This window comes from Sander vitreus, chromosome 13 (genome assembly GCF_031162955.1).
Source record: "Sander vitreus isolate 19-12246 chromosome 13, sanVit1, whole genome shotgun sequence".
Taxonomy (NCBI): domain Eukaryota; kingdom Metazoa; phylum Chordata; class Actinopteri; order Perciformes; family Percidae; genus Sander; species Sander vitreus.
In genome coordinates, this window is record NC_135867.1 from 6,464,386 (window position 1) to 6,492,382 (window position 27,997).

At 38.5% G+C, this 27,997-nt stretch overlaps 1 protein-coding gene and 1 long non-coding RNA gene across 3 annotated transcripts; one reads left to right on the top strand and one right to left on the bottom strand.

Annotated features, from left to right (window-relative positions):
• Positions 1 to 283: 283 nt before the first annotated feature.
• On the top strand, positions 284 to 12,260 carry LOC144527636 (uncharacterized). The gene is made up of 4 exons (XR_013502842.1): positions 284 to 398; positions 5,394 to 5,623; positions 7,290 to 7,394; positions 11,602 to 12,260. It is a non-coding gene; the product is annotated as an uncharacterized LOC144527636 (long non-coding RNA).
• castor2 (cytosolic arginine sensor for mTORC1 subunit 2) lies at positions 7,438 to 26,660 on the bottom strand. 2 transcript variants are annotated; one of them, XM_078265828.1, is made up of 9 exons: positions 26,343 to 26,660; positions 21,330 to 21,400; positions 19,287 to 19,480; positions 17,342 to 17,474; positions 16,732 to 16,855; positions 16,017 to 16,127; positions 12,772 to 12,854; positions 10,745 to 10,839; positions 7,438 to 9,894 (listed from the first exon to the last, which is right to left on the bottom strand). In XM_078265828.1, the coding sequence occupies exons 1-9, from the start codon at positions 26,453 to 26,455 to the stop codon at positions 9,832 to 9,834; spliced, it is 987 nt and encodes a 328-aa protein (XP_078121954.1). In that variant the 5' UTR covers positions 26,456 to 26,660; the 3' UTR covers positions 7,438 to 9,831. The 2 variants fall into 2 exon arrangements, 1 of the variants encoding a protein (XP_078121954.1); XR_013502841.1 differs by lacking the exon at positions 7,438 to 9,894 and adding an exon at positions 12,403 to 12,514 and having other exon boundaries at positions 10,754 to 10,839.
• Between the last annotated feature and the right edge of the window lie 1,337 nt (positions 26,661 to 27,997).

Genomic DNA, 27,997 nt, shown 5'->3' on the forward strand with positions numbered 1-27,997 from the left:
TAGTTTAATCGCTACGAGTGACCCTTTTTTTATTATTACAGAAATATTGATTAAAGCCGCTGTAACGTTAACATTAAGATGTGGTTCAAAGCTCCAGAAAAGGCCAGTAAGTGGACCTTGAGTTGGGACTATTGTCAAGGTTAATGAACATGGACGTTACAAACAACAGTGCAGCTTCATATTTCAGGTAAACATGGCTGGAAAGGTTGAGCTTCAACACCAAGAAATCCTGTAAGGTGACACCAGTAAACTGTGTGGTAGGAAAATGTGCTGTTGACATCCGGCTTTGTCTGGGTGACGTGCTGACTCTCTGCTGTTTATAACTGACTCGTGAAGTTTTGATTTGTCATGTCTGTGGGTGGAGGTTTCCCACCAGTGGCCTCGCAACGCAACAGAATGTAAGTCAATCAGGCAGAAAATGAGCATTTCAGTTAGCGGTGATGAGATGTTCTTGTGTTTGCAGCTCTACTTGAGTTTCTACTTGTTACTTCAATTGCAGTGAGTGGGACTGAGGGGGAAACGTATGGAAGCCTATTTCCGCCAGTGAAAAATAAAAAATTTGATGAAAACGCAAATGGTGCTGGGTCCAATGCTTCGGTCGTTGGTCCCTGGCTGGTCCCTGGCTTCACCCTTCTGGTGACAGCCAGGGACTATGTGTGCCTAGCCTGCACACATAGTTATTTAGTCAAGAGCTGGTAAGTGTTATTACAGCTACAATATCCTAACTTACTGCGATAAGCCTAGCTACATGTAACGTTAGTGCCGTAAAGACCTAGCTAACGTTATATTGATTTGAAAAGTTATGCCGATAACGTTAAAGTGTCGTTACTGTATGTGTGCACTAAGTTGTCCTCTGTCGCTTTCCAGTTTGGCTAGCTTTTCTTAAGCACATGCTAATGTAATAACGTTACCTATTTTATACAGTAATGTTATATGTGCCATACCGTTATTTTCAGTTACAAGCGCCTCGTATGCGTATGCCAAGGTGGCACAGCTAGCATGGTTAGCATTCATTATTGCATTGATATTTCGGCAAAGCGTTACATGCCGAGTCTAGAAGCACGTACAGGCACTTGACAATGCGGCCAGGAGTAACGTTGATGTTACGTTGTGTCAGCAAAAACAACAACATAGACAGGGAATCTGTTACGTTAATTGGTCTCAAGGCTGTTCGGTTCTAACTCAACTAACTTTCAGCAACGTATAACATTTCACTCTCCTATTCCTCACATTAATAAGCACCAATTTACACTAATGTTACCATGTTTTGTACAGTAAATTACACTTTTTGGTCATGGCATACAATATGTAAAACGGACAGTTAGACATCTAATCTCACTAATCTATGTTACAGTAGTTTGTTTGACAGTAATCTATTTTAACACACAAATTACACATACTAGTTAACTGTTGGGTGCAGAATCTAGCAGGAGGATAACTCGGTGTAGGCAGCACCGATTGTTTTTGTTTTTCTCGCTACTGACAGTACTCCTAATTTACAAACAACAGAGCTACGGGTTGGAATCGACCGGAATTCTCCTTTAAGTTCAGGAAACAGATCGTGGTTTGAATTAAAACTCTAGAGGAACGAAACACGTTTTCCTGGGTGAAAGTATAACAAATATATTATTATATTACATTTTCATCCAAAATTAAACTGCACAGACTGCAGCCCCCCTACTGACCAAATGGCCTTACTGTTCAATTATATTGAAATGCTGAATTGGAGCTTCTGAGGAAAATTTAGCAGAGAATTTAACTACGTTAACGACATTTGGCTTGCCATATTCTACTTAATGAAACCGGTCTTCTATTCACATCTGCAAAAAAAAAAAATATAACTCCATCACTTCTTAAAAACAAAGGGAGACGAAACAAAAAAATAAAATAAAAAAAACTTCCATGCATTAAAAGATACTTTACGCACAAAACCCAAATGTTTTGTTCTTGTCACAGCAGCAGCAGCAGCACCGAGGAATCCTACTTTCCTGAGTACGAAGCCGGCCATCAAGGACTTCCCCGAGTGGCAACAGAGGCTGTAGCAGGGACAGCCTTTTCTTTTTGCTACTGAAATAATTGACATTATGATAGACAGTGGAAAATATGGTGTGACAATTAGTTTTTGTTCTCCAACATGTACACACTGCTGTTGTGAAGCAGGGATATACAGCTCACAAATGTGTGTAGTCAAAAGAGAGAAATACTGTATATTTCAGCGACTCCTACAGATTAAGTCAGACTAAGATTTTCTTAATAAATAAATGTTATTCTTGGCTCAATTGTTCAGTGTCTTTGGGTTCAAATAACATTACCATGATCCCATAGGCATCAAAAAATTGAGAAAGTGGCGGTTTTTAAAACTGAAACAGGGTGCGTTGGACTTCCTGTTGTGTGCTCAAGCGCCTATTTATTACCATGGGTTTACAGACACGTCTCTACTGATTGGGTATTACCTGGAACACAGCCAATAATCGAGAGACACACCCACCAAACGAGAGAAAACATAACTCAAGCCGTTGCACACCGTTCCCAGGAAATGTGCGTGCCCCAGCTCTTTGCCTGAGGGAAGCCCACAGTCTCAGACTTTAAAAAACACTGGTTTAAGCTTTTAATAATGTTTTTGTACATTAGCCCTTAGTATAGACCACAGTAGGATGATTATCCCAAAATCTAGCTACATACAAGACTAGCTTTTAATGTGTTAGTGTGCTATTTTCTATAATAATTTGAACTTGTGTAAATTCTCTTTGAGTACCATGAAAAGTGCTTTATAAATAAAATGTATTATTATAAGTAATTGTGTATGATTTATCTATCTTACTTTAGCATTTCAATTTAGTAAAGATATTTAAAGTAATTTCGTGTGACCTATACTGACCAGTTTTGTTAAATGGGTTAATGCAGGATCAATTGATCGGCACATCTTCCTGACATCTGTTATACGTAGTACAGATACAGTACAGCGATGTCACGTGTTTTTTGGGCTACAACATTTTTTTGTCACATACAGCAAACATCTCCTCACTATCCGCTAGCTGCCTGTCCCCTGAACACACTGTAAAAAAACACAGTCTCTGTAGACAGCCCAGGCTCCACAAACAGCAACAAAAACAAACTGGCCAAACTGCACCACGAAAGATACACAAACAGTATTGCAGCCAATAACCGGATTTGGGGTTGGGGGATGGGGGGTTAGTGCGCAAGGGAGGGGGAGGGGACGGGATGAGGAGGAGGGAGGGGCGAGCTAGTCTTGTTTTGTTTGAAAATACTTAGAACGTCAACAAGAAGTAACGTCACCCAACATCGCTTAGAGCACCTTTAAGTAAAGGATCCAAATAATTCTTCCACCACTGTTAGAATGTAGCAAAGTACATTTTACTTAAGCGGAATATTTAGGTGCTTGAGTTTTTCCATTTTATGTTACTTATCTCCATTACGTTCAGAGGGAAATATTGTACTTTTTACTCCACTATATGTATCTGACAGCTTACTAGAGTTACTAGTTCATTTTTTCAAGATTCAGAGTTTACATACAAAATATAGGCGATTGATATACAGGTGCTGGTCATATAATTAGAATATCATGAAAAAGTTGATTTATTTCAGTAATTCCATTCAAAAAGTGAAACTTGTATAATGTATACATTCATTCCATACAGACTGATATATTTCAAGTGTTTATTTCTTTTAATTGTGATGATTATAACTGACAACTAATGAAAACCCCAAATTCAGTATCTCAGAAAATTAGAATATTACTTAAGACCAATACAAAAAAAGGATTTTTAGAAATGTTGGCCAACTGAAAAGTATGAACATGAAAAGTATGAGCATGTACAGCACTCAATACTTAGTTGGGGCTCCTTTTGCCTGAATTACTGCAGCAACGCGGCGTGGCATGGAGTCATCAGTCTGTGGCACTGCTCAGATGTTATGAGAGCCCAGGTTGCTCTGATAGTGGCCTTCAGCTCTTCTGCATTGTTGGGTCTGGAGCATCGCATCATCCTCTTCACAATACCCCATAGATTTTCTATAGGGTTAAGGTCAGGCGAGTTTGCTGGCCAATTAAGATCAGGGATACCATGGTCCTTAAACCAGGTACTGGTAGCTTTGGCACTGTGTACAGGTTCCAAGTCCTGTTGGAAAATGAAATCTGCATCGCCATAAAGTTGGTCAGCAGCAGGAAGCATGAAGTGCTCTAAAACTTCCTGGTAGACGGCTGCGTTGACCCTGGACCTCAGAAAACACAGTGGACCAACACCAGCAGATGACATGGCACCCCAAACCATCACTGACTGTGGAAACTTTACACTGGACTTCAAGCAACGTGGATTCTGTGCCTCTCCTCTCTTCCTCCAGACTCTGGGACCTTGATTTCCAAAGGAAATGCAAAATTGACTTTCATCAGAGAACATAACTTTGGACCACTCAGCGGCAGTCCAGTCCTTTTTGTCTTTAACCCAGGCGAGACGCTTCTGACGCTGTGTCTTGTTCAAGAGTGGCTTGACACAAGGAATGGGACAGCTGAAACCCATGTCTTGCATACGTCTGTGCGTGGTGGTTCTTGAAGCACTGACTCCAGCTGCAGTCCACTCTTTGTGAATCTGCCCCACATTTTTGAATGGGTTTTGTTTCACAATCCTCTCCAGGGTGCAGTTATCCCTATTGCTTGTACACTTTTTTCTACCACATCTTTTCCTTCCCTTCGCCTCTCTATTAATGTGCTTGGACACAGAGCTCTGTGAACAGCCAGCCTCTTTAGCAATGACCTTTTGTGTCTTGCCCTCCTTGTGCAAGGTGTCAATGGTCGTCTTTTGGACAGCTGTCAATTCAGCAGTCTTCCCCGTGATTGTGTAGCCTACAGAACTAGACTGAGAGACCATTTAAAGGCCGTTGCAGGCGTTTTGAGTTAATCAGCTGATTAGAGTGTGGCACCAGGTGTCTTCAATATTGAACCTTGTCACAATATTCTAATTTTCTGAGATACTGAATTTGGGGTTTTCATTAGATGTCAGTTCTAATCATCAAAAGTAAAAGAAATAAACACTTGAAATATATGTGTGGAATGAATGTATACATTATACAAGTTTCACTTTTTGAATGGAATTACTGAAATAAATCAACTTTTTCATGATATTCTAATTATATGACGAGCACCTGTACAAACACAAGACTTTTGAGTATTCTTTACACATTTTTACAAGTACACTACTTAGTTACTATAATAAGAGTAAATGTACTTAGTTCTTTCTACCCCTGTAGGTAAAGCACAAGCCTTTACTCCCAAGTCAGTGAGCGGCAGTTGAACTCTCATGGATTATGTAAGGAGAAAGATGATCGAGATAAGGGAAAACACTAACAGACCATGTCCTCTTCTTAACCCTGCTCTGCAGAGAGGGTGTCTGCAGCTGGATCAGCCCTCAACCTCCATCTGTGTGCGGAAGTGAGCTGAAGCAGAGACAAAGGTGGCGTGTGGAGGCAATAAGGACCTGGCTGTTCTCTGCTTTGTTTACTCAGGTCAAATAATACGGACAACTGATATACCTGCAGTCTTCCCTGCTGTTGTCCATGTGCTGCAGGCTGGAGTAGAGGAAGGGTGTCACTGGAGTCCACACAAGGGCAGGTGTGTGCACTAAATGTGTATTTTTCACATAAAAATGTGATTCAAATTACAATATAAACAGGTGTACAATCCCTAAAGGCTTCAGTTACACTTCACAATATGACTGAAATTTTGATTGATTTTGGTTTTGCTCTTATGTGCATTACAGAAAAAGTTCAGATGGACATTTAAGTGAGACTATATAACTTAAAAGAATAAATACCACATGTTCTTTTACAAATCAAAGCAATAAAGCAACAAAATGCACCCTTGCTCAGTTCAACGTACTCAGGCTACATCCTTGGTCTGGTATTAGGTTATAGCTAAGGACAGTTCATGATAGCAAACATATAGATATTGCTTAATCATAAAGTCTCGTCTCTACTTGTGCTACTTTTACACTTTTTAAATATACATTTTTATTTTTAAGATTATTTTTTGGGCATTTTAGGCCTTTAATTGACAGGACAGCTGAATACATGAAAGGGGAGAGAGGAGGAATGACATGCAGCAAAGGGCCGCAGGTCAGAGTCAAACCCAGGCCCGCTGCGTCGAGGAGTAAACCTCCTTATATGGGCGCCTGCTCTACCAACCGAGCTATCCAGGCGCCCATATTTATGATTCTTGACTTTTACAGTACTTGTTTTTCATTATTCAGCAGAATACCAAGATACATTTCTTGTGAAAACCAACTTGGCATTAAAACTGTTTTGGCATTGTGATGAGATGATATACGGCACTGTTGCGGTATTAAAATTAGTAATACTGTAGTTCTGATGTAACAAACATTGTTTATTAGCTGAAGATATTAATATACTGTTAATGACTTTAAAAAAATACTTGTATAGTACTAATACTGAAGATGTTTTTGCATTCTCTTAAAGGTCCCATGGCATGAAAATTTCACTTTATGAGTTTTTTTTAACATTAATATGTGTTCCCCCAGCCTGCCTATGGTCCCCCAGTGGCTCGAAATGGCAATAGGTGTAAACCGAGCCCTGGGTATCCTGCTCTGCCTTTGAGAAAATGAAAGCTCAGATGGGCCGATCTGGAATCTCCTCCTTATGAGGTCATAAGGGGAAAGGTTACCTCCCCTTTCTCTGCTTTGCCCACCCAGAGAATTTGACCCGCCCATGAGAAAGAGAGAGACATCATGGCTTTCAAACAAGCAAAGTGGCAGTTGGTCAAGGCCACACCCCCACCCTCCACCTTGCCCCCCCTCTCCTCCTCAATAGCATTTAAAGCTACAGAAATGGCACATCCTAAGGAAAGCTCATTGTGGGACTGGCTCTAGTGGCTGTAATTCTGCACCAAGGCTGAATTTCGGGAAAGAGACTTCAGATACAGTATTAGGAGACCACTAAGGTCTATATAAAAGAGACTTCAGATACAGTATTAGGGGACCACTAAGGTCTATATAAAAGAGACTTCAGATACAGTATTAGGGGACCACTAAGGCCTATATAAAAGAGACTTCAGATACAGTATTAGGGGACCACTAAGGTCTATATAAAAGAGACTTCAGATACAGTATTAGGGGACCACTAAGGTCTATATAAAAGCATCCAAAGAGCAGCATGTCATGGGACCTTTAACTCATAGATGACATTCTGTCAATCTGTTGCATATCATTGTCCAATATCTATGTCAAAATACTCCAAAATTTGATTGAAAATCTGATTTTCAGTTCATCTTGAGGCTTTGATGACCACATTGGGCAGCGACATCACCAGTTTATTGATTTAAAGTACACATTGGGAGCAAATAACAGTGAGAGGACAACCCCCCATTGGTAAGTAAAGCCAGTAAAAATGACACATTGGTGAAAACTGGGCTCCAAAAAGAAAAGAAAAGCTTATTTATTTATTTTTTCCACACAAGAAGCTCCAAATGAAAAGCTTTCAACATGTTTTTCTTTGAAATGGAATCAGAAGAAATGTCACCTTCCTCCTGTTTTAACACTGATAAATACAGGGTTTCTACTAATCAAATCTGACCAGAAGAAGGGTTGGGTGCAAGGTGGTGTGAAATAAAAAGAAAGAAAGAAAAACATTATCACCAAAAGCTATCACCCATCTGGACAGGAACTTTCTACAGTAAATACCCCACCCCCCCCTGTTTTCACATCAGTACAGCAGGCCTGTGAGGGTGGAACCTGCATTAAAGTGCAGACTGGGGCAGGAGAGGGGCAGCTTCAACACCTATAAATGGACACCAGGGCTCCTTCCCTGTGTGTACCATAGCTTATTCTAGTACATTATCAAAGTGGCTCAGTAATTTATTACTACTGTTGATGCAAAACATTTTCATCATTGCATTTTATCATTGGGTCCTTTTGCTGGTTCACACTGTGAGCAACATGATCATTGGGTCATCAGCAGTGACCAGAAAACGAGTTTCTATCAGATATATACTGTATGCTTGTTGGAATAGTTAGAGCCTATTTTTTAAACTATAGTCTTATGTGAAACAACAACACTTCACCTTGCTGAAGCCATTATATCACTCTTCAAAGCCACCAGACTCAGCACGCTGCCTTGATCAGTTAGTTTGTTAGTTCCTAGTCTATATGAACGTTTCATTTTTGGGATTGTTTTCCGGTGCTGCCGCAAGTTCCGCTGGACGTCCTTCATTTCCCTCATTTTCGGCCAGATGTCCCTCACCTTCCGCTTTCTTTGTGTTGGAGTTTTAAACTCTGGTCGATTCATGGGGACTACGGTTAACTGCTCCTCAGATCTCTGCAGGGTAAATCCAGACAGCTAGCTAGACTATCTGTCCAATCTGAGTTTTCTGTTGCATGACTAAAACAACCTTTGAACATACGATTGTGATTGGTTTAAAGAAATGCTAATAAACTAGGACACGTTTTTCTCCTATCCCGGGAATGTTGTGTCGTTAGTTCCTAACCCTTGAAACACCAAAGTCACACAATAACACTAACTAACTAACCGGTCTAACCGGTTTATCAAAGGAGTCTGGTGTCTTTGAAGAGAGCATAGATAACGTTTTCAGTTCCTGATCGGTAAGGGCTGTCTAATGGCAAGGCAAAGCTGTGAAATATTCTAAAGATAGTGTACACTTAAACTGATATTGATTTCTTTTGGTAGGCCTTTTTTAGGTGGCTAAAATACTTTTAGCTGCTGCTCCCATCCACAGCAGTACATTGCTTAGCTTCAGTGCCGGTACTCCTGTCTGCTTCTCCAAACTGCGGCCGTGCCGACCGCCATCTACTGTAGGTGATACACTGACTATAGATAAGTACCTCATACAACCCCAAATAAAAGATCCAAACTATCCCTCTAGCTTTTTTAGATTAAATAATAAGTTAATAAAGTAATCCCAATTTATATGCTCTCTGAAGGCTATGATTAATGCCACATAAATTGTGGTTGCTAGCCAAAGAATCTATAAAAAAAAACAAAAAAAAACAAACACATTTATAGATAAGATCTGCTAATTTTAAGTGACCCATCACCACCAGGTTGCTCACAGTGTGAATTCTTATTACTTTTTAAAACACTAAAATTAGAATTTCCTCATCACGATCTTGGATTTACTTCATGTTCCACCAGACCAAGCATCTGAATTTAACAATGGACTCCAACAGTCAGATCATTGCTGTGAATAAAAGATGTTCAACAGCTACTGAAAGCACCACAAATACACACACACCATATTATTCAACCAGGGGCTATGTCATTGTTGGCTGTCTCAAAAATTGTCTCCTACAATTGCACACATGTATAGTACTTTTGACAAAGGCATCGGTTTAGGCATTCAAACATCTTGGCACTGAGACATTACCTGTGGAAAACAAAACAAAAAAATATGGAGAGCTTGATATAATATTTCTTTTGTTTTTGAGAGTACATTCGTCATCCTTCCATGAGAGGAATTATGTAACTAATACAGTATGGTGCTCATGAGGGTCAGGGAGTGGGAAGAAGCAGCTTTTAGAAAGGGAAAAAAAAGCAGTCGGATAAACTAAAGCAACAACTACCAGAGCAGGCAGTGGAGGGCCTCGAGTGCCAAGGAGGGGTGGGGGTAAAGAAAATGGCCGAGTAACAAAGGCATCCCTAACACACTGTCACACTCCCCACCCACACTTCGTGGTTAGATCCCTTCCTTTTAGAGCCGATCCACAGTAGTCCGCTAATAAGCTCTTGGCACTTTTTGGACATGATAAACGTTTGAACGAAATCACTTTGAAAACCAATCATCGTTTTCCTTCACTGTGCCGTGCTCTTGGTCCGCAGAGCTCCGATCACGCTTTGGATGTTTTCTTCGGGAACCTGGAGAAGATACGAGGCTTTAGAACAATCTGACAGCAGCATATTACTGTAGAGGCCGCTACTAACGATTGTTCGTTTTGATTTCCATTACAATTTTCTAGAGGCCAAACTGATGTCATCAAATGTCTTGTATTGTCCGACCAAAAGTCTAAAATCCAGTGTTGGAATGTAAAAAAGGACAGTTACTTAAGGCCTGCACTTAAGCACAAATGTGAGGTACTTTACTCGAGTATTTCAATTTTGTGCTTCTTTATACTTCTACTCCACTATATCTATTTGATAACTTTAATTACTAGTTACTTTTTAGAAGATATAAATCAACTCATAAATTATGATGTATTATTATGGATTAAGCTGTTAAGATTAAGTTTATGCAGTAATTAAAATTAGCTCCACCTTTACCAGCTGCAACATTGAAGTGATGAAGTGATGCATCAATAAAGAGAATCCAGTTATAAAACATACATTATTCTGACATGGGCCATTCTACATAATGAGTACTTTTACTTTTGCTACTTTAAGTATATTCTGATGCTAAAACCTTTGTACTTTTATTTAAGTAACATTTTGAATGTACTAAAGTATTTTTACACTGCAGTATTGTTACTTTTATTCGACTAACATATCTGAATACTTCTTCCACCACTGCCAAAATCCAAAAATATTACATTATTATAACGTAAGACAATGAAAAGCAGCAAATTCTTACATTTGAGAACCTGGAACCATCAAATGTTATAATAGTTATTTTCTGTTGCTCAACTAAACAGTTGATGAACTAATTGTTGCAGCTCTACAGCAGATAGACAGTATTAAATCAAAACAACTGCATTGAGAGGTTCCGTCTTACCAGGGCGTGGTCAAACTTGAAGGTACTAATGTAGTAAGCTGGAATGTCAGCTGTTGCCAGGGGTTCTGATATTTGAGCCACGATTCCGCACTCATCTGCGAAAAAATAAATAAAAAAGATTTGCTATATTACTGACTTGTTATTATATATCAGTGTGTACACTTACATGTGTATGGAGATAGTACAGCAGCTGTTCCCAGCCTTTCAATCAAATGAGCTCCACTTCATTAACACCAGCCGTCATGCTCCAAATTTTTTTCAACTGGATGTTATGTAACACTATTGTATGTGGTTGTTATTACAGTAATTTCATTAGGTTTCAATCATCTTGGAATTATGGATGTTTAAGTGATTTTTCGGGAGGTTTGGTCAAGTTTGAATTCATAGGACTACCACTTGGGAGTGGCAGAAGATGGACATTTTAACCATTAATTTAGCAACCTATTTTCTTAATCACAGCACGTCATTTTAAAGGCCCTTGAAAACATATTTTTCTCAATCAGATTCTCACTATGAGTGATGGCATCCTACATGAGCACATCATTTTCGGCTTTTCTGGTTATTTCATCTGAGAGCTATCAGTCCGTGCTGTTTTGTTTGTCAGTTTTGGAATGTTAAACTCTTAATACATGATACCTAAAGATGTCTAATGATGTCCCAAACATTAATGTGGTTGATGGTTGCCTATTTGGTCATTAATATTCAATGATGTAGGGAAATACTCAAGGTGCAGGTTGGTGTGAGCTGTGCTGGTAGTTATGCCGTATTTATTGCACAATAAACACACCAACTTGTAATCCTACCTGTGGGTTTGTTTTCCTCCTTAACAAATCATAATTTCTGCTTTTTCAAACTAGATGAGCAACTCCACTATCTTTCCACGTACCCCCTGAGTTACAAGTATGCTGGTTGGGAATCACTGCAGTACAAGATCCAACACAGGATCAACACTCGTTCAACAAGTACATCTACAACTGACATTACACTAGAGATGTTCCGATTCCGATACTGCCTAAAACGCTGGTATCGGTATCGGAAAGTACTGGAGTTTATGCACCGATCCGATACCACGTAATAAAGCCCTAAAGAAAATCTATGTTAAAGTAGTTTATGTTCTTTTTCCGTTATAACTGACTGTCAAACTTCAGAATAAAAGAAAGTTCTGTGGCGTTCATTGTTTGTGTTTGTTCATGTTTCACAAAGAGTTTAACCTGAGCCAGGCCGACAACAAAGATAGAAATCATATCACATCCATACAGGGATAGTAGTATACACTTGTTAAAACATAATAAAATATATGACACACTGGTATCGGATCGGTACTCGGTATCGGCCGATAACGCAAGTTCAGGTATCGGAATCGGTATCGGGAAGCAAAAAATGGTATCGGACCATCTCTACATTACACACTATTAAATGTCACATTATTAATGTTAAGATAGTCCACCATTACAGTTTTTATGTGAAATTTGCACAAACTACAAATGTCATTTTAACATGTTGAAACAATAGCCAAAAAAGCCACTTTCTATAGAACATTCTACCCATGAATTGGTAATTGCACAGAGCACTGTTGCCAACTTTCTTTTAGGGGAAACAAGCATTGGCTACAACAGTTTCCACTTGAAATCATACACTAGTTTTCTGTATGTATTTACTGTGTTAGCTGCTTGTTTGGATCACACAGGCAGGCAGCACCAATCGACACCAGCCGAACAGATTAGTCGCCTGATGCTTTAAGATTCAACACATCAACTCTGATCCTGAAAGCTGAAAAACAGTTGTTAAATTTGTTGTTAACTGCTGCTGAGATGAAATCATCGTCTGCTGTGAAATTCTCTAAAAGTAGGTTGGTTTGTGACATCTGTAGTGCTCATAAATAATTTGAGTATAATTACTATACTGATACTTCAGCATACATTGTGTTTGGAGATGGGTTAATCTCTGATGCTGTTACTGTTCATTTTTACCAACATGTGGCCTGTTCGTAGCCACGCCTAACTAACCTTTTGGCAAATAAAACTCACCAAATCCTAAAGGTTGTCCCCCGATGCGAACCATTTTCCAAAGCTCACCAGAAGCACTGGTGAAGAGAACATTGTTTGGAAACCTTGAAGAGAACAAAGTACAAAGAAATTAACATTTGTACTCAATGTATATATATATATATATATATATATATATATATATATATATATATATATATATATATATATATATATATATATATAAGTTTATGGGGCAGAATATAATATTTGAGTAAAACTGAATTAACAAGCACTGTTTCAGTTTTTGCAGTCAAAAATCATGTCAAAGTGATTTTTAAATGTGTGAATATTGTTAGAATCAGAAATGCTCCTCTGAGTGGGCGTGTACATGTGTGATTGACAGCTGGAGTAAATTTACAGATTAAGATTTTACAAACAAATCATATAATCACTTATAAAATACTATACTGTGCTAAATTAAAAGTATGCAGAATGGGCCATTTAAGAATAATATATATTATATAACTGGATTATAATTATTGATGCATTGTGTTCATCACTTTATTGTTGCAGCTGCTAAAGTTGGAGCTAATTTGAATTACCTAATATACTGCTGGGTAGTTTAATCTATAGCAATACATCATCATTTATTAGTTGATATATATTTTGTATCAATAATCTGAATCTGCAAAGTAATTGAAGTTATCAAATAAATGTATTGCACAGTGCTTTATTTGTAAAGTTACACTGCCTACGTAGCTTCTCTAACTAAAAAAGCTGTGTGTACATCAGGGCAATGTTTATTTTAATATCAGAACATGCACTGCATGGGTACGAAATGTAATGTGTCCACATTCTTGATCGGCGGAAACGATTTTTGCTTGTTTGGGATCCGACTGGCTAGCGTATTTGAAAAAGTTAAGCAAACTTTGTTGTCTTTTTGACATTTTTCCCCTGAGTGAAACGAGGCTAACAGCAATCTCAACCAGCACGAGCGCATGTGTCACTTGAAGTGCCGATCCCCCCTCCCTCTCTTCTTCTCCCTCCTCCGTCTTACCCTGAAAATTCACCTCAAAACGCATCGAAAATGCAAACACAAGATTTTTTGTGGAACTTCAATGGGGAATAAAGACTAACAACATAGATAACAACATTGAACACTACACAATAATAATTTATTTTTTTCATTTAGGCGATTCATTTTTCATAGTGACACAGGAGGTGCCGGATCCAATAAAAAAGCTTCCGGATCCAAAACATTTCCCTCTGTATTGTAGTGGAGTAGAAGTATAAATTAGCATAAAATGGAAATACTCAAATTAAGTACCAGTACCTCAAAATTGTACTTAAGTACAGTACTTGAGTAAACGTAATTAGTTACTTTCCACCACTGACACTTTGGTATTGCTACTTTTGCTTAAGTAAAAGATCTAAGTACTTCTTTCACCACTACAGCTGACTAGCGAATTAGCTATCTAGCCTGCAAACTGACAATAGCAGTGCACCTTTCACTTGTGGATGTTTGGTAGCACCTTCAACAACACGTTACTGCCATACAAATACACTAAAAAAACAACATGGTTTCATTGGTTATGTGCAAATAACTTATCTACGTAGTACTATGTTGCAGTGGTGTAGTCTATGTGATACGCAGGTATACGCAGTATACCCACTAAGAAGCTCCAGGATTTCCATATATCCACTTGAAAATGCCCAATGACACGCAACAACATACTTTCCATTATATTTCTGATATATTTCCACTGTAAATTGGTGCATAAAAGTGTGTCCGAATACAGAAAATGAAATCGTCGATGCTCAAACTTCCCTGGGGGAGGACACCCAGACCCCTCACTATGATATGCCACACCCTTAACTGAAAGAGAGAAGGAGCAGGGACCCCCTACTACATATATTGTATAAAGTTAAGCATATTAAACTGGGCGTACAATTACGTGTAGGGCAGCCTAAAGCCTTTATACGTACCTTTTTAGTGCATAGAATTCTAAGCTATTGAAATAGCCTAATAATTGTTGGCATGATTTTATCAATTATGTTTTAATGTTAAACATACATGTGGCACAGTGAATCCTTAGGATGAACTTTATCTGTGGATGACTACATTACCTATAGGCCAGTAAGCCTATCATCGTTTTTTTACAAACATGATTTATATTTGCTAATAATATGTTGGATTCATGTTAAGACATAACAATAATTTGGTGCCCCCCCCTGCACTGACTCTGAGGACCCCCTAGGGGTCCCGGACCCCCTGTTGAAGATCTCTGCATTAGACTACACCACTGCTGTTGTAAATATGTCTATGTAGATGGATAACTATGGTGTTCTGACTGATTAATGCACAGAATGAACCAAAAATATAAAATTCTCTCTCTTTCTTTTTAAAGGAGACCACAGGAAATGTAATTAACAGAGCAGCAAAAACATGCAATTTCACTTTTAATTCCTAAACTTTAAAAAAGAATAAATCTGATATTTGACATAGATTTTTGAGAGTTTTTACCTTCAAATGCTTCGCCTCACTCACTCTACTTTAAAGGATGTTTTTGTTTTGCTCTAGTTAACAGGTGGCGGACACCTGGCACAGCTAACAGATACTGTGTGGAGCTGCAGCAGCTAACTATTAACCACTCAGATGAACATCAGCAGGTGAATTCTGTTACTGCCGTTCTACCCGCCGATCTGAATAAGAGAGCCATTGTAAAGTTGAGCAAAAATGGGTGACCTATTCCCTTAAGGCAACACATTAGGTAGTACATAAACTTGGGGACGAGGCTGACCTACATGCTTTAGTAGCAAAATATGAACTTGAAAAAACAATGAAAGATTGGTCCAATTATTATTTTACCTCCACATGGCTTTAAGACATTACTGACCCATATAAGTGATATCTTATTTATGAATGAACTATGATGAAATGCTAACGTGGTGCTAATAGAGGAGCAACTACATGGGATCTGTAGCTGTCAGGTTTCTTGGAGCCCTTTCTACTTAATTAGAGAGTATACTGTAAAAAGGAATGAGTCAGACTGAAACCCACTGTGACTTAAGTACATTGTATAAGCCCAACTGCTCTGCTATTGCTGAGCAACAAACTAATCGCCCCCTCAAACAATCATAAATTTGTTCCTAAACATAATGTCCCAGTCTAACAGTCTGACTAAAAGAAAACAACATCTCAAAAGAACAAGTGTGGTTAATTACACAGCTGCAGCAGCAATATAAATACGTTGTTGTGTCACAGGTGTTTGCTGCTACTCAACCTTTGAGTTGTCTGTTCGTCCATGACCAGAGAGATGTAGCCCTCGATCAGGGAGAAGGAGAAGAAACGGATGTGGCTGGAGTCCTCGCTGGATGCTCCGCTCTCCTTTGGACTTTGGAGAGAGAAAAGCACAACACTCAAATGTGGTCAAACTGGTAATGCAGGAATCGCATTTTGGTAATCTCACACCTCGTGACACAACACTTACAGTCATGTCTAGTTAAACAACCGTTCAAAAGTTTGGAATCAACTGTTATATTGATGTTTTTCTTCTTTCCTTTAAAATAACTATTCATCCTCTATAGACCATGAATGTCTGTACAGGTTTCATGGCATTCCACACGACATTTGACATATTTCTGTCGTCTGCCTGCCCCAAAAGTGGTGGACAAACCAAATTACTTTTCCATTCCCAGAGTACCACTGCTAGCAGGGATAAATATGACTCAAGTAATGTAATTACAAATACTGCTACACAACAACTGAAGAAAACAACAAGCTTCCTTGAGTGGTTTTTGATTCAAAACAAGCAAAATATAAGAAAGAAATCGATGTATCTTTTTGGTTTTGTTCCTCAGTGCTTACATGATTTTAAAGATATTAGTTTACACAGGTGTTGTAGGTAACATCCTACAACTGACACTCTGACACTCACAACTGACAGATTTTGTCCATAAGTCCTCATTTTCATACACTAAATCATTTCACTTTCTTACCCTCCAGAGTAAAACATGACATCCATGAGCAGGGTGGCTACAGAGGGCAGTGTGTCTGGGTCCAGGCTTGTCACACAGAACATGTTGCTGGGACTAGATAAGGGGTGAATGATGGGACGGGGCACTGAAAAACAAAAATGATTGAATACATGAGGGCTCAGAGGCATCAATGCAGCCAACAAGCATCTTATTATAAATGTCTGTATGGAAATAATGAGCATTCAATCTCATCACGTTTTTAAAAACTGCTATGTTCAACGTCAAGAATGAACTTTCAAGCTAAACTTCAGAACCAACACGTGAGAGAAGGGCTTAAAAGTACTCAGAGTTGAGATTTTGAGTTTTGTCAGAGTAAAATCTTTCAGCAGGCATTTTGATGTTAAACAGATGTTGCACCAATGTTGAAAACTGTAGATATGTGTAGAGCAAATTGAGTCCAACAAAAGTTTCCAGAACTGTTTTAAAATGCTTTTTTTTTACTCTGATATATTATGAAAATGTTCAAGCGGTTTGGGTTGCTGTTAAATGTGGTCACCTCCTACATGTCACCATTCTTCAAAAGCTGCTTCTATACAAAAATAAACATAATTTTTTTTTTTTTTATGCCTACCGAGTTTAGGCTTTACAAAGCCATTGGTGACTCCCAGATCGTGAGCAGCAAAAGTCTCTCCGTTGACCACCCGGAGCAAAGTGAATTCGGAAGACAGCGTGTGCATGACCATCGGCAGATCTCGCTCTCGTACCTGAGGACAAAAGAAATGAATGAGTGAGTTGAAAAAAAAATGTTGGATAACATCGTGAAATGTTTCTTCTATGTCTGACGAAAACAGAATTCACGGAAATTAAGTTTTTAGTTTGGGTAGAAGGTTGTGGGTCAAAAGGAAACTTTGGAATATGGATGAATCAGAAAGACAATTAACATAGATATAATAAAAGGCATTTCCTTTTTCTTTTGTTTTTCACAGGTTCACAGATTTTTGGGTGATTTTTCCTCCTTGAGGGTATTTGAATGAATTCTGATAATATTGCCTTCAAATGAACTAAATTCCACAGTAGGAAACATTTCTATCATTTCAAGAGTTAATGCATATTGATTCAACATAATACAAACGTATATCAAATATAATGGAGCTGAGTATACTGACAATAAGCCTTGGTGTATCTCAAAGGTGAACTCTGAAGCTGGTGAAAGAGAGTAACACAAGCGTTTCCTTAACAAGGGTGACAGCTATTGCGTCACGTGTGTGTGTGTGTGTGTGTGTGTGTGTGCGTGTGTGTGTGTGTGTGTGTGAGAGAGAGAAGAAGAAAGCTGGTGTGTAGCTGCCCTGAACGGCTTGACTCAGTCAGGCTACTCATGATTCCGTCTAAATGAGTGTATTCAACATTTGGGTCAGGTTTTACCGCTTTATGTAACACAAAATATCCTATGAGTGAAAAAAAAAAAAAAACACACATCTTAAGCTGGTCTGTTTTTTAGTCTGCTCAGAGATTTGGTAATGCAATCCGACAAAGCGTGAGACAAAGATGGAGGGAGAAGATGGGTGGTGGGTGTGGGCGACAGGGTGAACGCAGCAGTTTTTTGTGTGCCTTTTTTTTAATCTGATTTACCAATAATTAGGATTGTGGGTAGGAGAAACCAGTGTGGAAACAGGAAACAGACCCGAGTATGATACCTGGAATTCCAGCAAGAGGCTGAGCCGCTGATCCCCTTTATGTAACAGATTATCAACATCCATTTTCATAAACATGCCGGAGCTGCTCAGCAGACCTTGTTTTTCCACTAAAGCAAGGCAATAATAAAACACTCCCTGTGGCCAGAAAAGCTTCGGTATGAGAGAGGATTTCTTCCTAAATCAAAAGGAAGTGGGGCTGTGAGAGGTACACTATATCCAAGGTTATTGCTTTTTCATGTCAGGCACTATGATCATAGACAATTGTGTTGCATAATAGACAAACAATGCAACTCTTTAAGCAAGCTGTGAACCTGATCAATAACCTGATTAACTTGATTTACTTTGTTTTTAAACTGAGTCCGGGATGAAAAATAAAACATTTTAAATCCCCCTCCAAAAAATTGAATGGTAGCATTAGTCACTATAGAAGAGATTTTCTTTTGTTTTTGATAGTATTTTCTGTTGGCATTTTGTCTGCAATAGCCTTTCAATTTTGTAATTGCCTCTCTATAAAATAGTTTATTATTGGGCCTTAGTGACCAACCGTTTGTTAAGAAGAAATATCTTCTTTAAATCCACAGTTTTCACAAAGATTCTGACATTCATCAATGTTCTCTTATTTACAGGCGCTGCAAAAAGGCTAGGAAAATGATTTAAGATCCAAACCAGCCGGGTTGATTGATTGAAGAAATAGAACAAATTTAAGAAAAAACGTAGGAAGTTATTGGTGAATGAGGCCCATTTGGCAGGCTCTGCCATTCCTGTGTGGGACTACCTTCACATGCACAAGGGATTCACAGAAAATAATGCATTTATTGCCAGCGTTAAGGTTGAAATGATACCAAATGGGAGTAGTATCGGAACATTATTATCCACACTCACCAGAATGAAGTCCGTCTGATATGTTGACAGCATGAAAACAGAGATGTTGTGGTCGGCCAGCGGTGCAATGACTGATTTAGCAATTTTGGTGACTCCGATGGGTTGCGAGTTGGAGGCGTTGCCGCCCCCTGACACCACGTTAAGGGCCAACCATGTGGCATCAGCAACACTGATGTGCTCTGACTGGGGCAGCTCTGTGAATGGACAGACAGTCATGTCAAAAAAGAACATGTCTGCAACAGTTCTGTCACTCACAAGTTCATAGCATTAACCAATAAAACCTGAGAGGAGGTGACTTGACCTGATTTAGGACTATCTAAAAGAGGCTATTAGGCATCACACAAGGTCAAGCAGAATCAATAGACTACAAAAGTGGTCGTAACACAGCTGTATTCATAATGTACAACAGTGATTTAACATGCAGCCAGTTCATACATCTTTTTATACTTTTTATAGCTCTTTGCTAAAAATGTACAAGTAATGATAAATTTTTTAACACAAGTTTTTAAATAGAAAAGAAACTGGGAAGTTAGGGTTAGCAATGAGCATGACTAATAGTTGTTCCTTATTTTTTTATGTGTTCTAATTCCTGTTTTTCATCTTTTGTACACATACTTTTTTTTAATATATTGAGTGCTATTGCCAATGCCTTTTTATTATCTGGAATTATACAAAATTATTCTCACCCTCCACCTTCCACTCTTCGGTGACAGAGCAGACTGTGTATTAGACCAGCTTTTCTGCCTGTCCTACTAAATACCAGTCTAGACGGTTGTACCTACCCCTGTTTGGCTTTATATTTTGCATACTTATGTTGCATCCGGTCCTAATGAGTTAAGAAAGACTCAAGAATATTTGAGATGCAAGTTAAACCTGCTCTTCATCCACATTGTAGAAATAATGAGGCAGAAGTAACCACACAAAGTGTTCCTCTTACAAAGTATTTATAAGCAATAAAACCCTAGAGCTGCAACAATTACTTGATTAATCAATAAGTTGATCAAAAAATACATATATACACACACATATATATATATGTGTATACGTATATGTGTGTGTGTGTATATGTGTGCTTGTTTTTATCATATATAATAGAAAATGAAGAAAAGAATTTGGATTCCGACTGTTGGTGGAATAAAACAAGCAATTTAAGGACATTACTTTCGGCTGTGGGAGGTTGTTATGGGCGGCTTTTCACTAGTTACATACACACTAGTAACATTTCATAGACACAATTAGTCGATTAATCAAGAAAATAATCTGCAGATTAATCAAAAATGAAAATATTCATTAGTCACAGCCCTAATAATGATTGAAAAGCTAATGAATAATGTTAATATTTAATAGCATTGTAGTGAGTGTACATTTAATATCACAAAATATTATCTGAAGTATTAGCCAAACTCAATCTAGTTCAGTTAATCAACAACCTTTTATTTAACAGGATATTCAATAATATTAACCCAAGACTAACATTTACTGCATGCTCACCTCAATAAGTTACTGTCAATGGACTGGATTGTATACTAATTCTCAGACATTATATAATGTTCACTTCAGTGTTTAGGCCTAATCATCTGTTTTAAGATGCATATGGACATATGTTATGAAAAAGGGTAGAAAAATATCTTTTCAGTGTCTTCTGGAGGTTTTAACAAAATGTCAAACATGTATCTAACAATGCTTGCTTGAATTTCATAGTTTATTTCAACAGAAAACAGGAACCTACACAGTCAGAGCCAGTCACCAGAAGAAAATACCTGCAGCAGTTATGCAACAAATAGCCTGTACTCTCCAGGGTAACCAAGGAGGGTCACCCTGGAAAAGGGTGTGTAATGACATGAATTCACTTAATCAGCCAACCACAAAACACAGCCACTGGCAACTGGGCCTCACATCCATAATAGCAAAGTGTGCTCAAACATTGGCAGCTGAAGCTACGTGGTACTGGAGAGAATCAGAGGTTACACAATGTGATCTTTTCCTGCCGCCTCGATCTATGGTTGCCACAGCGACTTTAAAGATCCACAAAGAGAGGCCCACCTTTAAAGCCTTCCTCATCGACAATTATGGTGTAGTCCTCCGGAGTCTCTGTCAAACTGAAAAACTTGCATCTGAATGGGAGAGGAAGAAAAAGAGAGGACAAATCAAACAGTGGATACAGCATATGAAAAGCTCCATGCTGCTGGATTAAGCTTCACCACATCAAGTCTGCTGCTCCCTGAAGCATTCATAACATACACATCAAATAGTGCATTTGGAGAATTAAGGAGACAGTTTCATATGAGAAGATCCATCTCCGGAGATGTGCAGGGACCAACACAATACTGGAACTATGCCTGTAAATGTCTTCTTTATCATTTTATATTAAATATGAGGCTTATAACCGAGCTATCAATAAAGCACAGTGCTGCATATAAACCTCCCCAGCAATGTGCTGTGAGAGGAATCTCAATGATCATCTAGAGATGTTTTTAAATACACATACATAGGGCTAAAGATACGACCTAAAATAATATTTTTTAGCCATCTGGTTGCGTGGCTCAAGGGGGGGCAATGTTGTTCTGTCGATCAGTTCGCCACTTAGGTCCAGACTGAAATATTTCAAAAAAATGTTTGATGGATTGCAATAAAATTTGCTACCGATATTCGTATTGTCCACAGGATGAATTGTAATGATTTTGGTGATCCACTGTCATATAATCTAGGGCCATGGTTTTCCTTACAATGAGCCTCACATAGCCACTAGTGTGGCTGTAGACTTATTGTCTTGTTTCAACATGAGTGCATGTATTTCCTTTCTCACATTGTCTTTACTTCTGATACGTTTGTCCTGTTTAATTACAGTCGGACGAGTTGAAGATATACTGGGCTGCTGGCTGATAGATTGGTTGAATTTCTGCTTGCTTGCTTAATGTAGCTTCTGCCAGTTTATAGACATTTATTGAATACATTCAGGTTGGTAAGAGATTTATAATATTAAGTTGACCGATTATTATCCAGACCTACATACTAATAATGAGAAATGGCAAGTCTCTATTTAAAAATCAGCACAATTGTGTTTTCATGATGATACTTTGGTTTTATATAATGAACAAGGCCGGGTATCAAACCTTATGTTTTAGGTCTGACAGAAATGTGTCTGTGGACTACAATATCAAAAATGATTCGGCACTGAAAGATGGCATCTAATCTCTGGTCAGATTCATAATCTTGTTTACACGTGGTCAGTTAGTTCCTAATTTTAATCAAAAATTGCCAACACATACCAAAACTTATGTATTGTTCCTTGTTGTGAAATCTTATTAAATGTCCCTTCTGTTAAAAACCACCCTTTTTCTGTAACATTTTGTTTTTGAGTATGTATTATGTTTCTGTCTGAAATCCAACTGTCAAGGTTCAATGCGCCAAACCAAAACTTTTCTAAGATAATGAAGGATATTGTTAAAAATCAGCTTGTAATCATGCCCAGCATACTTTCTTAAGCACACATGAAAGCAGTGCACTGGAAAAACAACATGCACTATTAACAATACTGTGATAACCACATCTTTACAGGCAGCAACTGAATGCTGACACATCATATTTGGTGTGAAAAACAACAGGGGAATAATAAAGCAATGCTTTATGTGGGAACGGCAGCATCTCCTCTTGGAAGTAAATGAGCTGTCATGTGTCACTTTGACTTGCAGTGTGTTTTTGCAGAGCCAGGATATTAGGGTTATGAGCACTGGAGTTTTTGTCTTGTGCCTGGATTAATGTTTTTCATGCAGATCAACAGTGATATGGAAAATCACTGCAGAGATTCCGTATATTAAACTGAGGGGGAGATTACTGAACTATTAGCCAGCATTACTCACATTCTGTGTGCATGGAAGGAACTTCACAGGGAGTCTTTAAATCAGTTTGTACTAAAAAGCATTGCAAACCACTAACAACAGAGAAAAACCACAACAAATATGTTTGTAAAAACTACCCTTCACTTTGGAACACATTAAAAGAAAACACAAAGGAATGCAAAACTAAACAGTGCTGCACCAATTCTTTTTTTTGGTGAGTTGTTGTTGTAAGTTAATGAGTGTTAAGTGTCATCATAAGGAGGGTATTTAAATCTCCGCTGTTTATATTTAGGGCTTGGTATCAAACCCCAGTACTTTTCTGGTAGCGACCTAAATGTTTTTGTAGCTTTGAGTATCAAAAAGTGCCGGGCATCGGAATCAAATGTCAAATCAGATTATGCTGCTTGTTTACTCATTGATATTCCCTTCTTAAAAGGAAATGTGCTTCTTGATCTAAAGCTGCATTAATTAGTTTTTGTGGCCATTTGGGGGGAAGCAGAACAACCTTAAAACAAAACACTGACACATAAGCTTCTCCTAATGTTGCTCTGGTAAACATGTTAGCAGTCAGTTGCCTATTTGCACATCCAGGGAAACATTTGCATTAATTTGTGTTGAGTTGTGGGGGAGGGGGGGTTAGGGTTAGGGGTATCTAGGCTATTTAACTATATTAACTTATATATATTTACATTTTTCTTTTCATATATTTATTGCCTCATTTATTAATTTCAGGATGTATTTTATAGGCATACTTATTTATGTAGCCCATTTATTTCTGTATTTATTTCGAACCCTGGACCTCTGCGTCAAGGCATAAACCTCTATGTAAATGTGCGCCTGCTCTACCAACTGAGCCAACCCAGCCACATGCCATATTTTTTGTTGGAGGCAGTCCACCTTGCCTGAAATAAAGACTCCACTGACATCCTAAAATATTAACACACATTTATGAAATATAGAATTAATCTTCAGGGAAAAAAAGGAGGTGCTGCAGTGGAAACCATATACAGTAGTTATTGAGAGTGGCTATTGTTAATGCCATCTAAATAAATGTGGGATGCGACTGGATCTGTCGAGATGGGATAGATTCCCATGTTTACCACTTGCGAGCGTTCACGCCAAAGACAACGAGAGACAGTTGTACGATTGCAGAGTTGGCTGTGCAAGGGTTACAATACTACGAATAGACAATATAGCACTGTATTCATTAAGTTTGGGTTTAATTACCTTGAACAATGGACTTTGGCTGACATGAGGCATTCATGTCTTGTTTGGTTTTCCGGCACTTCCGTATTATTAAACACAAGTTAATACATCAGAGCAGGGTGCAAAATTAACTTTTTTTGTCCACTAGCCAAATGGCTAGTAAATGTTCAAATTTTACAAGATTACCATTGTTTATTGGCTGGTGAGTGAAGCAAATCTGCCAGCCACTTGCATATTTTACCAGCATTTGGTGCTAATTTTGTACACTTTATCAGAGCTTTGAGAAGTTCCTCAGCCTTAATTATGACTTGGTTGTTGAATTTAATGCAATTTACAAGCCTGAACTGGTAATTACGGCAACTCTAATATCACATGAACGCGGCATTACCACCTCTGTTATATATATTGTCTGTGGAAGACCTTGAAGTGTGCTTTGATGAGTGTAATGTGTGCATAAAAAAAGCACAATTAAAGAGAAATTCTGCTTGTGTTTGCAGTCGAGAGCAGATTATGGCTGTGCAAACTAGTGTTATAGGCTAATGTAAGGACATGTAGCTCTGTAGCTTCTCTAACTGGACTTGTGCAATAGCCGTGGCAGCTGTGTCTTTTTTTTTTCCACCAGCAAAACAAATCAGTTCACACTTCAAATGTGGTGGGCAAAGCTGGGAAATCACAGAATATGTGTTATTTAGTGACAGCAATCTTGACTACAAGAAATGCTACAAGCATCTATGTAGTTTGACGAGAATAAAAAATGACTGATTACAAGATGCACACATTTAAAAAAGATCACACTGATTTTATATAAGTGCAATATTGTGTCTATATAATCAAACGTGGGAGGCATATCCAACCAAGTGGAACTGAAAGTGATGATATTATGTTTTTGAGTATAGAATTGAAACAATAAATTGATAAGTCTGATCGACAGAAAATGTATCTTAATTGTTTGCGTCACTGTTTCTTTGGTCTCTGGTCCCAGTTTCTCGATTTGCTGCTTTTCTCAGTTTTATACCATTGAAACATAAATATATATTTGGGATTTTGGACTTTTGGTGGGACAAAACAAGACATATGAAGACGTCACCTTGGAGTCTAGGAAATTGTGATGTGCATTTCTGACATTTTATAGAACAGACGATTAATCCATTCATTACAGATAAATCGATAATGAAATTACTAGTTATTTGCAGCCCAATTACAGTAAAATCCATTGGGTAATTTCAATTACATCAGGTAATGAGTAATCAGAAGAAACTGTGTTTTATCAGTAACTTTTCAGCACAGAGGAAGGTTTGATTATCAGCTCTCTGCCACACTTGGACTGCTGAGTACTGACTGACTCTGCCTGTTGTAAAATAACCTGTGTCAGTAAAGTGAACTAATTTGTTTAGGGTAATATATTAATAGACTGTGGTGCTAATAAAAACTGCACAACAGAGCAATAACAAGTGTAAAGGCCTGTTGTCATGTCACTGCAAGGGCTATTTAATTAAAGTTTCCTCAGGCTGAATGGCTCACAGTGAATATCCACTTCATAGGACGGGAAACACAGTAAAGGCCCTCTTCTGTTTACTAGAGTTGGGTTGAAAACATGTTATAATTTCCGTGAGAGAAGGAAAAACAGCCTGCAAACACACACACTGACACACAAACACACACACACACACCCCCGCTGGCGTCGACCCAGCTACAGATGGCACAAAGCTACAAAATGACACTACAGAACAAGGATAGGCCTGGAAACTGGTGGCAGAGACCAAACACACTCACTTAGAATAACACATAAAGCTGCATTAAGCATTAAAACAACTACAGGAGCAGAAATTAACACCGTTACCCTTTACACATAAGCATACTGTAAGTGCATGCACCCCTCGGCATTAGTTTGCTATAATGTTAACAACAGCAGTATCCTTACAGTTAACACGTACAGCACTGTGAAGCACGTAAAAAATATAAAGGACACTGTATATTTTTATGTAGCTGTCGCGTCTGGGAAGTTACGTACCTTGTTTTGGAAGCCAAGAAAGCGAGTTTTATTAATCCGTGAGTGCAAATCTGGATCCCCTCTTTTTCTATACTCGCCACTTTCAAGCTGTGCTCTAAAATATGAAGCTCCATCTTTTACGCCTTCTCATTTGAGGAACGACTAAAAGGTAAAAACACTAATTACTTTCAAATAACATGCATAAATAAATAAATACGTGCACACACACGGCAGGCTAAAGGCGTATTAAATAGAGAAAGAAAGAGCGAGGCAGGGTGGAATAAAAGCAAAGAGGTAAAAACGGACCTGCTGTCAAATCCTGCAACGGAACCGCGCACACTTCTGGTCGTAGGTTTTCAAAATAAAAGTCTCCAGTACACGCTAGACAGGGCATTGGAGAAAGCCCTGAAGTTAAAGGAAAACCTAAAGTTTGACATTTTGGGCTCATTTGCTTTCTGGTGGAGAGTTAGACACCATTGCAATTTCTGTAAGCTAATGAAGCTACAGCTATCAGATAGTAACACAGTCTTAGCTAGCTAGTAGTAACTTTTCTGGAGCCTCTACTGGTTTCCTAGCAACGCCGCAAAGCCAAGAAATAGTCAGGCCCCTGTAAAATGGTTGTTTTTACCCTTATCTTTTTGTTTGAACTAAACAAATATTATTTAATAATAAGTACAGTGTTAATAAGTGAGTTTTAGAGGTGCTGGTAGGTGGGTGTTGTTATCATTGGACAGAGCCAGGCTAGCTGTTTGTTTCGAGTATTTGTGCTAAGCTAAGCTAACTGGCTGCTGGCTAATAAATAGCCTTATATTTACCTTACACCATGGATGTATAACTGGATACCAGATCCCAATGGTGCCTATTCAGTTCAATGAGAATTTCTTGCCTGGTGCATACGCCAAATAAGGTTTTACTTCCGTGGTAAGCGGCCCACTGAATACGTGCAGTGGAGTTTATACCGCCGGCAAGTTCCCGCTCGGCCCATAGACTTCACATTGAGGTGTCGTTACAGGTTTCTGAGTCACTTTTCTTGGCTCAAGGGATGTTTTTCAAATATAAAAAGTCCATGGATTAAAAAAACAATCATAATCGATTGATGATCGAGTTTGCATTTCGAGGTGTCCTGTCAACAGTTTTACAGACGTCTCTTTTACAATGGTGGCCTATGTGCTTTTGGGCCACAGGGATTTTTTGTTGCAAAAATGCGAATGGCCAGTGGAAAAAAATTGTCTGCAAGGCTCAGCGGCAGTATTTTTCAGTATTTTTAACATTCAGACAAACACTGACTTTTATTCAATTTTGCTTAATGAATGTTTTTGTATAGCCTACCGTTTTAATTCCGGTGCTTTTATTTTATAGAAAAAACGTGAAAGCGGAAAGGACTTTCTCACTAGCTTCCCGTAGCTTGTCAGACCAGTTAGAGACCGCCGGTCCCCATGTTTGCTCTCCGACTGGAATAGTTAGCAGCTGGTCGGACTGAAACAAACAACTTGCCATTCAAACGAAGGAGGCGGGCCTGCAATGAGGCGGGCATCATGGGAAATGTTGTTCTCTAGCGTATTTGTCTAGAACAGGTAGGTCTATACAGGTGGATAGAAAGGAGGAAGGAAGAATAAATAAGATAACATAAGATATCTTTATTGTCTGAAAGAGTGAGTGAAAAAAAATCAAAAGAG

Bases quoted from the DNA above. Each gene is read 5' to 3' on its own strand.
- castor2 (XM_078265828.1), bottom strand. From the start codon at position 26,455: ATGGAGCTTCATATTTTAGAGCACAGCTTGAAAGTGGCGAGTATAGAA. The intron at 21,401-26,342 runs GTACGTAACTTC...TCTCCCATTCAG, and splicing joins TTCTTGGCTTCCAAAACAAG to ATGCAAGTTTTTCAGTTTGA. The intron at 19,481-21,329 runs GTGGGCCTCTCT...GTCCATTCACAG, and splicing joins CGATGAGGAAGGCTTTAAAG to AGCTGCCCCAGTCAGAGCAC.